The following is a 13,281-nucleotide window of genomic DNA, read 5'->3' as shown; positions in this document are numbered from 1 at the left end:
TCCACTGCCTCATAAAGAAAGCTGCAGATATAAAACTCAGAGGTATAATATACACCTTTTTCTATTTAATCGTATAAATAAATACTTTTTTGGATTTACGTTTACCGCTGGAAAGCTATCTGGTATTGAACATAACTTCGACTTTAAGCACCTTCAAGTTAGTCAAATTTATATCGAAGATAATAATTTTTTTTCTGATGTGATTGTATAAATGAATTTATACACTATATATAATATTTTATTACAGAAAATTTTTTATTGAAACTTTATTCTTTTTAAAACCGGCATTTTCATTTAAAAAATAAGGAAAAACTTTATTTCCTAAGAATACAGGCAAACCTTTTAGTGGGATTCTTTATTTCGACATGAGTTGCAATCAATGGAAACACAATGATTATAATGATCGATTACTCAAAATTACAAACCATTGATGGTGCGTATAAAAATCTGCGTAATCCTATGGGACAAAAAAATAAAATAAAAGCAAACACAATTGTTGATTCTTTTTTCGTTTGGTTGTGAGTGAGTGAGGATAGCGTGGAAAAGCCTTTGGAATATATTATCTAACTGTTTGTTCGTTATTTGCAACATCTACTGAGAGGAGACGATTTAGTAATGACTATTAATGAATAGAAATCAACCTATTGTGAACAAGTGCTTACTATAATAAGACGCTAACGACTCCGTTTCTCTCTCTTTCGAAAGAACCCATCACTCTATTCATTTCTAACCGACATACATTTCTTTTCGATAACTGCTTGCCATGACCACCACGATTCTAATCCTATTGGTATTCGTCGTTAATGGAATCGATGCACAATTCTACCGTGAGTAACGAATTAATTTATAAAAGAGATTTGTTTTGTATTTCATATGTGGAATTATCTCTTTTTTTCCACCTGCGAATGTAATAATCCGCCGAAGTAAATATATAGCAATAGATGTAAGCTATAATAATCCGCTGCTCCAAGGGGAAAATAATGTAATTTTATAAATTACATATGTAGATTTTTCCTTCACGAATAATAAAACCTTCAAGACGAGGTGTTGGCCATATTTTTTGTAGAAAAAAAGAATTGATGTGCCTCTACTCGCATTTATGAATCTGAAGAAGAAATTTTTTTTCGCAAATTAATTTTTAAAAATGCAGGCCCCGCTTAATCTAATAACGGATAAAATTCCCCGAAACCAAAAATATACCCACAGGGACATTATTAACCTTCCCCACGTTTGATGCGATAATTCCAAAATATTTTTCCGTTTAATCGAATATTGCCATGACATGACAACTGGAAATGTATGTTAACCACTGCGTACATAATATTTTTACCAGAGAAACCTTTGAAAATTAAAACAAATTTGTTGACAGTTAAAAGAGGTTACATACCTCTTTAAGCATCAAAAATTTGAATTTTTTTCTATTGACCTATCGAAAAGATTACATACTGAAAACCGCATGAAAAAATTCCGCCTAGAACGCGAGTCAAGTTTAAAAATAAAAATTTTAACAAGGATTATTGTATGGTGAAGATTTTTATGTTTTCTGCGATTTCTCAAAACCACAATTTTCAACCATGCTCGCATAATAACTCAAAAAATAATTACCCAATTAAAAAAAAAAATTATGTGTTATTTTCAATGATACAAAAATGAACTAAAAGATTTTTCAGATCCACTCATAAATATTTGATTTATAAAAAGTAACTTTTTTTTTAATTTCTGAAAATTTGAATTTTAAATTAGAATGTGTCATGACATTTCAATCTTTTGGTTCATTTTATGAAAAAAAAATGAACCATTTTCTTCATTTTAATTCCAATATTATGTGGATACAGTAATGTCTAAAAAAATTAAGTATTAGAGATATGTAAAATTCTATACTGGGGTAGGATAGCATATTTAATAAAAAATTTGAAAAATTCTAATAAATCAATGATTAAATTACATTTTTAATGATATTTCAACTAGAGTTTTTTCCGTATGTTAAAGGACATTTCACCCGTTAAAACTTATGAAAAATCTGGCCTTGAAGTTTCAGTGTCTTAGCTGCTTTTAGTGCATTTAGATTATTATATTTTTGTTCTTTGCTATGTCAATAGAGGGGTGCTAGCTATTTCGATGAAGCAAAGAATTAAAAAATCTACACAAAAGGCCATGTAATGCCTTGAAATTAAGAAGAATGATTGCAAAAAAGAAAAGAATATTCCTTTTCAGAGCTGATAAATGCTCTCCCTCCCCAAAGGGAGCAGCATATCATCAAGAATAATAACAAAAGCAAGTCCTTCATTTTTTCGCTGATTCATAATTTTCAGCGATTTCGGCAAAGAATTGGTGATTTTTCCGACTTATGGGAACGTTTTTGGCGATAATTGGTTTGACCCGTATTCGGCCGTATTTCAGATCACAGTTTCCCGTAATGAAAGTGGTATTCAGTAATATGGTGAGAAATTAATGTTTTTTACTTTTACGAAATATACATTTTAGTTTGCTGCGATTTGCTGCAGCCCTTTATTTCCTGAGTCTTCGCCAATTATAGCGAATTTGTCACAAATATTACATTATTTTTTTTGGATGCAATTTACTTAAATTCAATAGTACGATTTCCAATACAGTATTTTCTTGGATCAGGTATGGTTACTCTGAGTATGAGGATATAATTTTTATCTGAATTCATAAGAATATATATTGCTAATATCAATATACATATATAAACATTTTTCATCTAGTTAGAATTAAAATAATCAAGTCTGGCTGTGAACCCCCTGTACCATCGTTGCGTCCCACCTTTGGCCCACGGACCATATGTTGGGAAACGCTTATTCTTAGGAAAACCTGTATAATCTGCTCTAAAAATATTTCAATTTTTTTTCAACTCATAAGCCGCCATTACATCTTTAGAGAAATACGGTAATTAAAAATTACCATGGAAACTAATGATACTGTTAGTTTCAATTTCAAACATAATGTAATGTTTGTCATAATGTAATGTTTTTTTTTTCATATTTTATTTATGAAATTACCAGGACAAGCAATTCGTACAGTGAAACAATGTCCCGCAAATGAAGAGATGCGTCAGTGCGGCGAGTCGTGCGAAGAGGCATGCGATTATATACCAATAGAATGTAATCGCATGTGCAACTTGGGCTGTTACTGCCGCAAAGGTTACGTCAGGAAAACACACCGTGGCGTGAAAGCACCATGCGTACCACTTGCATTCTGCCCATTTGCAGGTGGAGTTATAATTTGTTGCTTGTTTTTTTTTTCCTTTAAAAATTATAATTATTCATGATTTTTTCTTTTTTTTTAAATTTTTTATGTCAATCAATTTGCAGTTGATATGATGCACCTTCACTTCAAAGTGTGGAACGCAAGTGACAGCACCAGCAAGTACACGATCCAAGCACAACCCTGTTAACATAAATAAAAACCGCCACGCACACACACTGGTTTCGGTGAATTTTTATTCACCGAAACTAGTTTGACACGAGTGAGTGACAGAGTGAACGATCTAGTGAATGTGCGAGTGAGCGAGCGCGAGCTGAATCTAGTTACAGGCCGGTTTTGAAGTCTCTCACCTCTCTCCTTATTCTTTCAATCATTCCACTCATATTGACACACTCACTCAATTTTACTTATTCCCTCACTGATTTTCTCACTTGGTCACTGACTTGCTCATTTTTCAATTCTTCGCTCCCTAGCACATTTATACTCTCTTAATTGCTAATTCACTGACTAATTTTCTCACATATTGACTCATTTCCTCATTTATTTTGACTCATTTACTCACCCACTGACTCACTTACTCACTCACACATTCACTTAGTTGCTTATTAACTGGCTCATTTGCTCTCTCACTCGTGTCGAACTCGCAATACCTCTAAGCATCCTTTGGTACTTTAGGCGAGTATCTTATCGACCTGGGCTACCGCACCCTTGATGAAAATTCAGAATTAATGAAAGCAAAAATCCCAGAGAGAGGAAAAATCAGAATTAATGAGAGAACAGAAATCCCAGAATCCATGAAAATTCAGAATTAATGAAAGAAAAAATATCAGGCAATAGAAATTCAGAATGAATGAAAGAAAAATATCAGGATCAATGGAAATTCAGAATGAATGGAAGAACATATCCTAGAATTGATGGAAATACAGAATTAAGGAGATAAGAAAATCCCAGAATTTCTATAAATGCAAAACTAATGAGAGGAAAAATTCGCGGAATAGATGAAACCAGGATTAATGAGGGAGGGGAATCCCAAAATCAAAAATATACAGGGTGTCCTGTAAGTGCTGATGCGGCTTTTATCTCATCAACCATCCGTCGTAGAGTTATAGCTTCAATTTAGAAAATGCTCAAAAGACGTTCAAAAATTACCCTGTACCAGTGTTTTTTGAGTGAAAGTACAGTGTATAACAAAATAAATAAAAATCTAAATTTTCACATGGTCCCCTCGTCCTCTAACTTCCAATTAGAAAGTTGCTTCCCTGTTTAATCAGAGAAAATCCAAAAATTCAAAATATGTATTTGATTATATGTATATATATATATTATTTTTCACGTCTACTACCGTAAGTGCACGCCCCCCCCCCCAAAAAAAAAAAAAACCACGGTGTGACCGCACCTGTCGAAGGGTGCCGACTTAATTGTGGCTCTGTTTTAAATGCTACGAAGTTAAGTGCTATTTAAGAGCCTCTTACTTATATATTTGAGTTTCGTTATTTCACGCATTTATCGTGAGACCAGAATATTCGAGGCTTGAATGGAAGAGATTTTATTACATTATTATTTAATATGTAACACATGCTTTTAGATGGGGCAAAAAACAAAACCAATAAAAATTGATTTCGGAAATTTTTTTTACACAGACCATGGAAACGAAGAATGATCCATTTTATACATACTTATATTAATTATAATATAGTGTAAAATGTTTTAGGTGCCAAAATGTACTTTTACATTCATTATGCACAGCGAAACCTCGCTACAACGATATTTTTTCCAAGTTTGGCAATGTCTATACTCTAATATTAAACTACTAACACTCTCTCGATATAACGGGAATCCTTATACAGAGATATTTCTTAATAATTCGCAGAGTATTGTTATATCGAGGTTTCACTGTAGTCTAATTAGAAATGGTTTACTCGACCCTTTGTGCCCCAAATGTATGGCATGGTAATTTTTTCTTTTGATCTCAAGGAGTTAAGCCTTAACTTAGAGGATTGTGTAAGTTTTCAGTTGGAACTATAGTGAGTATGAACTTTGGAGGATTCCATTAGAGGGCAGCACTTGAAATTGAACTTTCGGGTGGAGGGTTCATAAGATGGCTTACAAAACAGAAAGTGCCTACGGGAAAAGTGTTGTTGTTACATGAATTTTAGCAATAAAATAAATGAAAAAAGTTGTACGTGAAGATGAATATACCCTGCATCTCATCTTGGTTGAAAAAACTTAAACGAAGCGAATTATTTCTTCACAAAAAAAAAAATTGGAGCCAGGAATTTTTGCTGACATTTATGATTTTATTGCATTTTTTCAGTATCAAAAACGCGAAAACGTTTTGGGGGAAAGAAAAGAATTCTCGGGTCTGAAAGGGGTTATAGAAAAATTATTAGTTTCAATTTAAAAAGTTATATTGAAAACATTTTTTTTCATGAATGTTTTTCGAAAAAAAAAAAATGACATGTTTGTATTCTCTTAAATCTATAGCACGGGAGGCTGCAATGAAAGCTTCGGCACGGTGTTTTAAAAATGAAGAATATTACTATTGCGGTCCCGTTCATGATTGCGAGAGCGCCTGTGACTATGAACCAATAGAATGCTCTAGAGTGTGCCGCAGCGGCTGTTTCTGCAAGACAGGATACATCAGAAAAAGACATGGAGATAGAACATGCGTACCACGTGAATCTTGCTCCCGATCAGGTTGAAAATGGAAAATTGCATTCTTATATTAGTTGTATCACAGAGAAGTTGTTTCTTTAACAATTAAAGGTGCTAGTATCAGTATCAATGTATTTTTTCATGTGCAACGAGCAGGGCCACAACTGAGAAGAGGGTCGGGTTTGTCTGGTGCCCTGTGCCTGAAGGGGAAGCCAAATGCACCCTTAAATTAAACCCGAGATTGTCCACCATTTATGGTTTTCTGAGTCACATTGGAGAAGGAAAGGCTATTTTAAGCCTCACGTAGAAGAAAGAAATGCTTTGTGTGCCGCACTCGAAATCTAAATGACTGATGATGAAGACATTTTGAAGAGCCAAATTGACCATTAAAGAAAACAGAGCTCAGCTCTTTCCTTTTTTGTGACAATATAATAGAGCATACATGCTCAAACCACGGCCCGCGGGTCAAATGTTGTCCTCGGAGTCATCTGGTGTGGCCTACGATTTCAAATCTAATTTTATAAAAATAAACTGAGCAAAACATTTACACATCCCTCAAGCGATCCGCGACTCAGTTCGAGATCACTTAAGTTACCAGCGACCTACTTTTAGACCACTCAAATGCTCAGCGGCACATCTAGAGATTACTTAAGTTATCCGTGGCACATTTAGATACCACTTCAGTTACCTACACCCTAGTTCCAGATCACGCAAACGACTCGCAGCACAGTTTTAGATCGCTCCAGCGGCCTGTGGCACATTTCCAGATAACTTAATTTACCTTCAGCACAGTCCCAGATCACTCGAGTGCTCCGCGCCAAATTTAGCGATCACTTGAGTCACCCTCGGCATATTTACAGATCATTCAAGCACTTCGCGCAACATAACTTAATACCATGGTACAGTTCGAGATCACTCAAGTGATTGGAAACATTTTCAAGCTAAAAAAAGTTGAAATTCGGGGTTTTAACCAATCGGGGACGACGCGGGTTTCCAGAATCGGAAACACGCGTGCAGTATAATCGCACCCTAAGAAAGATGAATAACGGGTTTCAGTTAACAATGTGAATACATCGAGAATATTCTGAGGGAGTTCTGAAAGATTAACACACAATAAATCTTTGAAATGTGATAGGACCAAACTATCGAAAAATACGCGTACAATTTAAAACAAGGACTGCAGAAAAAAATGTTTGCTTGCAAAATTGGGTATGCATGAAATTACACCTGACAATACCGGATAGAGAGTAAAAGTCATGACGTACTGAATACAAAAAAAAACTACATTGGGAAAAGATGAAATTGTGTACCGGTCTCCAGGATACTTTACCGCACACCAACTCCGGGCATACATTGCTATACGGGAATTTAAAACCAGTAGAGTTGGGTGGGAAATGAAGGTGCCATCTATCGGTGGTCGCCCTAGGCTCGGTAGGTAAAGAACTTGTTGTTTCTGACGTTCTATGCCTGAATTCGAACCCATTTCACTTTTTTTTCATTTCATACCGTGCACCACCCAGGCGCTATCGACCATTGTCAATGTTTAGCCTTTGCCCCGCATGAGGGGGCTGGGCGTCGTCGGGTGCTTCATTATGCATATATAAAATACACGAATATAAAACTAATATATATTTTAGAAAGTAAACGTACAGATTTTATAAAAAATTACAATAAAAATACTCATTATTTGGATTCGAACACGTGGGCTTTGGTGGTAACCCTAATAATGGAAGACGAGCATCTTACCATTGTGCCTCTGGGGCAGCCCAGGAATCTTTGGCAAGAACAAGGCCAGCCTGGTCCGTGTTAGACCAAAGTAACAAGGCTAGGAGAAGTTGCACATAGGAAACACATCCTAATCCATATAACTCAATGATGACAAGGAGGAAAGTAGCATACATCCTAACATCCTAGTTCATCAACTGCCTGGGGGGAAGAAAACACATACCAGTCCAGCTTGATAAACCTTTAGCCTTTCTCTCATGCCCCCCCCCCACCCCGAACGGAAGTCCTGTCAGTCCCACCCTTGTAAGGGCCGTGTTATGTCAGTTCCCCCCTACCTTACTCAACATCTTCGTTGTCAAGGTAGACAGCACTGGTTCTTGTGAATTTCTATCATTCAAATTTTAGAAATTTATATCTTAACAAAAACCTAGTTTTGATGCCCCTGCTTTATTCGTTCAACATTACAGGTCAACGTCTGTTGATCACCGTATGAGGAGATTTTTAAAAACCAGGAAGTTGTTTGACACAAACAGACAGAATTTAATTTTTCTCGTTGCTGCCCAGTCCAAAGGGGCCGCCTGGCGACTTACAGACTGCTATTGCTAGCTATGAAGGGGGTTATAGACAAGTTCGTGCGTGTTTGTGTAGATGTGAAGTGCTTGTAGTTAATTAGAAGAAAAAACCACAAAGATACAGTCCAATAAATGCTACCATCAGAATACTACACTACACAAAGATCAGCCATGTATACAGTACTTCATCAAAATGTTGCTCTATGCAATAGAGTTGATCAGCAAAATTATGCGAATGCGAGTATTATAATGGGTACAAAAATGAAATTACTTATGTACAATTCACCAAAATGTTACATAATACATGCAGGATAAAAGTACAAAAATATTATGATAGATAGACAAAGATTATACAGATCAGTAATTCAGACGCTAACGCACCGACCATGGCACGTGCAGCACGTTTTGAGACGTGAGAAATTTTAGTCTTTGACGTGGGTTGTAATCGACCTCAGATGTAGCTCTCTCAGATGATCATGCTCGGAGTTTCTCATCTTTTCAAAGTGATCCTCTGAGATTTGTTGGATGTAGTTGAGTTTGTACCCCCCCCCCCCCAATGTACTTTGGGGCACGCACAAGGGTTTCTAATATTTTATTCTGTTGACTTTGCAGACACTGCATGTTGGTCTTTGAACCATGATCCCATACTGGGGCGGCGTAGGTTATGATAGGTCTAATGATCGATATAATCTTGCACTTGGGAATGTAATGCGTGACATCATTTCCATGGTTTGGGTAGCCTTATTTCTTACGTGATTTATTTGAGGAACGAAGGATAATGATTGGTTTAGAATACATCCCAAATATTTCACTTCCTTCACAGGTCTTATAGCTTCTCTATTCAGGTAGATTGGTGCTCTAGTGAATTTGGTTCTTCTTGTTAGCCAGATGAACTGACACTTGTCATAGTTAAGCTCAACAACATTATCCTCACACCAGTCTTCAACCTCCTCCAGACTTTCCTGAAGGTTTTTTCTGCATTTGTCAGTTCGTCATTTTCTGTTGTTGGTGATAATAATTGCATCATCCGCAAAGAGTCCCAGCATTCTCATTTGAGGGGCAGGAAAGCCATTGGTGTAGATGGAGAAGAGCTGAGGTACAAGAATCGATCCTTGGGGGAACCGTGACTCTTATTGGACGAATAGAAGATAGATAGAACCGCCCACAACCCCGGACTGATGCAAAGCACCTTACTTTCGTTACCTCAAAAGAGGCAGAATTGTGTCGGAAAAGTTAGCAAAGATTTATAGTGGTGGCTCCCCTTGCTCGCAAGTATCGAATCACTCGCGTCGTTCTTCCCATGAAGACAACCATCAACTCGATGCAACGTACAAGCCATTGACGAATAGAACAAGCATTTTCATTTTTGACTCTAAAATGCGTCTTTAAGATAGCTGTTGAAGAACAGCACGTAGTGCTCAGGAGAACCGTATCAAAGAAGCTTGGCCAACTGAGTTACATGATTCGTTTTGTCACACGCCTTGCTTATGTCCAAGTACATTGCGCAAGTGAATCAATTCTACGACTCGTTGCAGCTGTATGACACAGGAAATGACGAATATCAGAAAGTTGACTAACAGTTCCTAAAAAATCCTAAATATGACATAGTGGCCTGTGGGTTCCGACTGAAATTGGCAATCAGTGCATACCCCTGAGTCATTTCTTAGGGCCCTTTCACACGGAGCGGATGCGGGTGCGGACGCGGATGCGGGTCCGGAAGAAGTTTTAACAATTGGAATATACTGCGCCTTTCAGACGAGCCGAAAAATCTCCGCACCTAGGAAATGTTCATGCGGGTCCGGACGTCGTCCGCATGTGTCAAAACCTAAGTGCGGGCTCCGCATCCGCACATAGAAGTTTTGACAATAGGTTTATTCGGGGCTATTCAGACGATGCGGATGCGGAGCGAATTCGTCCGCATCTTTGGCTACTTTTTGAAGGTGATTTTTCACGGAATTTTTTTAATTATTTGCCATAAATACCCTTAAAAACACCATATGATGGTCCCTGCTCATTAATACAATGTACCTACATACGTGTATCCCTTCGTTTCCTTCTGAGATGGAGATATAGCAACTTCAACTGTCTTTTGTCCATATTTCACAATTTTATACAATAAAACCTGCCAACAAGAGCCACTGACGGGACCAAAATTATAAGCCGTTCTGTTCATTACGAATATTTAATTGACTACATACTTTAATAACTTTTAAATTTAATTTAAAAATTTTAATATTTTTCTTTTTAAATTTTTAAAATTATGTAAAATCTATAAATATTTGTTATTTTTTAAAATTTTTAATCTGTTAATTTTTTTAAACTTTAAAAAAAAATACTTTTATTAAACAACGTTATCCACGTACGGTGTTCACTCAGGGCCGGATTAAGACGTTTGAAGACCCTAGCACTTGAATGTTTCTGGTGGTTCCCCGATACCTACAAGTATATTTTACTCAATATTTAGTCTGTAAACTTAAAAAAATGAAATTTTATATTTCAGAAGTGACTAATCTAAGGATGGGATTTCACTCTAAAAGGTTTATGAAAGTTATTTTATAAAACTTGAAAAAAGCAACTAATAAATTGCAAGTGCAACCGATAAATTTATTAGCTGCTTTTTTAAAACAATTATTATAAAATGTTTATAGTGTAATCCGTACTTGAGGCCGGGATTATACTATAAAGTTTTGTGAAAGATCTTTTATAAAAGTTAAAAAATTCAACCAATAGGCGCATCGGTTGCATTCAAGCAAATGCAACCGGTGATCTTAATGGTTGAATTTTTCACCTTTTATCAAAGAGCTTTTACAAAACTTTTATAGTGTAATCCCGGCCTAAGACAGAATCGTGATGTGAATATTTCTAAGCACAGACATTTTGAAAGTCCCAACCCCTCCCTTTTTTTATACTTGCAAATTCTTTGATATTTGCTGAATTTTTTTTTTTTGGAACATCGAATGTTTTGGATGTTTTTGGATTGGATTTTTCGAACATTGGATGTGTTTTTGGAATTTTCTTTCATATTTTTCCGAAAAGACAGATTTTTTTTTCAAAATTTTTTGAAAATATTTTAAGATATTTTCTCCCATCGACTACTTGTGAGGATCGGAATGGAGGCATCTTTAGGCTCAATGATAAAAACCACCAAAAAATGCCTCTAGGCTGCCTATGGGCACTGAATCAGGGGTGAAGGAGAAAAATAATTACAAAAATTGCGAAAAAGCAGTTTTTATGCACGAATTTCGAACTAAAGATGCGGGCGATTCGTCCGCATCTTCAGCGCTCGTTTGAAAGGGTATGCGGACCCGCGTCCGCATCCGCTCCGTGTGAAAGGGGCCTTAGCCATCCTGGACTAGTAGTGCTATTTTCGCCATGGTTGTATATGTTTTATTTTTAAACTACTTAGAGTTTAATATTACCCATATTGGGTTATTAATCTAGGGGGAAAAGAAAGCTTAAGTAGGCTGGAGGAGAAATAGAAAGCAGAAAGTGTCACTCAACAGGGCAGTGACAGAATGTCACTCCATCAGCCTGTTAGGACGTCATTAAGTTATAATTAATGCTATTCTTTTAACATTAATCATTCATCATAATGCATATATTACCTACTCTCATTTTTATGTTCAGCGTCAACTATAGATCATATTAATAAATGCGATTATATGTTATTAAATGCATTTATACAAATACAAATACAAATAAATACAAATACAAATACAAATACAACGCCACAACAGGCAAATTGCCCAACGAGGTGGCTGACTTAAGAACATCATGGACCCCCGAGCCATTTTTTTTTTTGGAGTCCCTACCTACTACTGCTACACCACACGTGCACCCCCCCCCCCGCGGAGCCACCCAACGAATCGGTACATGCGGGAATGTGCGTGTAGTGCAACCTGACGTAAAGTTTGTTTCGGTGTAATGCTTGTTATGTGTAGTGCTGTCATCTGCCCCCAGTTTTTCTAACTATGAGTGAAGTGTTATGGTTGAATGATTTACCGTTGTAGGACTGTTGCTCTCTGTGGCGAGACTTTTTAACGGGGAGATCGGCTCGCATTTGCGCCTTGAAGTTGGGAACCACAGAAAACCAACTTCAGCCGACCACCACTGTGGGGTTCGAACCCGGATCCTCGCATCACGAGTCCGGCACTATAAACGAGTCCGGCACTATTTAATTATGATTATTTGATTAAATATATATTATCTACAAAATTTGATATTTTGCAGTAGGTCTAATTATTTACACTATATATAGTTGCTTATATACATTTTTCACAATCCCGGTACCTCCGGTCTTTTCATAACCAGAAAGTTTTTGGGTCTGGAAAAAGCTGATATCTGATCTTTTGGGTAAGTGGATATTTCCCTAAGATGTTGGTATTCTGACTCTTCAAGAGTTTGGAAGAGATTATTAGCCAGCTTTTGAGCAAAGGCGTGTATGGTGGGCATTCCTATATCGTTTCTTATACTTCTATTTCTGATGAACCAATTGGCTCCCAGCATAGCTCTTATTGTTTTGTTTTGATATTGTTCTACTAATGAAAGAAATAATTTCAGCATTAATGAAAGTAATAATTCCAAAATTAATGTGAGGCAAATTCCAGAATTAATGTGAGGCAAATTCCAGAATTAATGTGAGGCAAATTCCAAAATTAATGAAAGAGATAATTCCAGTATTAATGAAAAAAATAATTGCAGCATTAACGAAAGAAATAATTTCAGCATTAATGAAAGAAATAATTTCAGCATTAATGAATGAAAATTCAAGAACTAATGAAGAAAAATCCAGAATTGATGAAAGAAATTGATGAAATTTTTCAGTATTAATGAAAGAAATTTATCAAACTTACCAAAATGCTCAGCAAGTACGCATAATAACCGATTATTATGTATATTACCCGCATTTATCACATTTACCGTAACATATACTGCATAAACGCAATTATTTCGAAATTTAAGAAAATTTCGAATAGAGCAAAATTTGGAACCGAACAGAAATTTAAATTAACGAAAGGAGTGATTCTAAAACCAATGAAAATAATTTTTTGTGCTTTAATTGGCAACTTTACTTGCCTCTGAGAATTTTTTTGGTGATATTCCG

The 13,281-nt window shown here is 36.1% G+C and overlaps 1 protein-coding gene across 1 annotated transcript; it reads left to right on the top strand.

Annotated features, from left to right (window-relative positions):
- The first annotated feature begins 516 nt into the window (after positions 1–516).
- LOC149082225 (serine protease inhibitor swm-1-like) lies at positions 517–6,006 on the top strand. The gene is made up of 3 exons (XM_089236870.1): positions 517–827; positions 3,024–3,230; positions 5,710–6,006. Exons 1-3 carry the CDS (start codon positions 764–766, stop codon positions 5,925–5,927), a joined length of 489 nt encoding a protein of 162 aa, XP_089092996.1. The 5' UTR covers positions 517–763; the 3' UTR covers positions 5,928–6,006.
- Positions 6,007–13,281: the final 7,275 nt, after the last annotated feature.

The sequence above is a fragment of the Pholcus phalangioides genome, unplaced genomic scaffold, assembly GCF_987345545.1.
Source record: "Pholcus phalangioides strain wild (caught in Gottingen) unplaced genomic scaffold, Ppha-v1.0 ptg000009l_1, whole genome shotgun sequence".
Classification (NCBI taxonomy): Eukaryota; Metazoa; Arthropoda; class Arachnida; order Araneae; family Pholcidae; genus Pholcus; species Pholcus phalangioides.
Note: the sequence above shows the minus strand (reverse complement) of the source record. Positions and strands in the feature narration are given on the sequence as shown.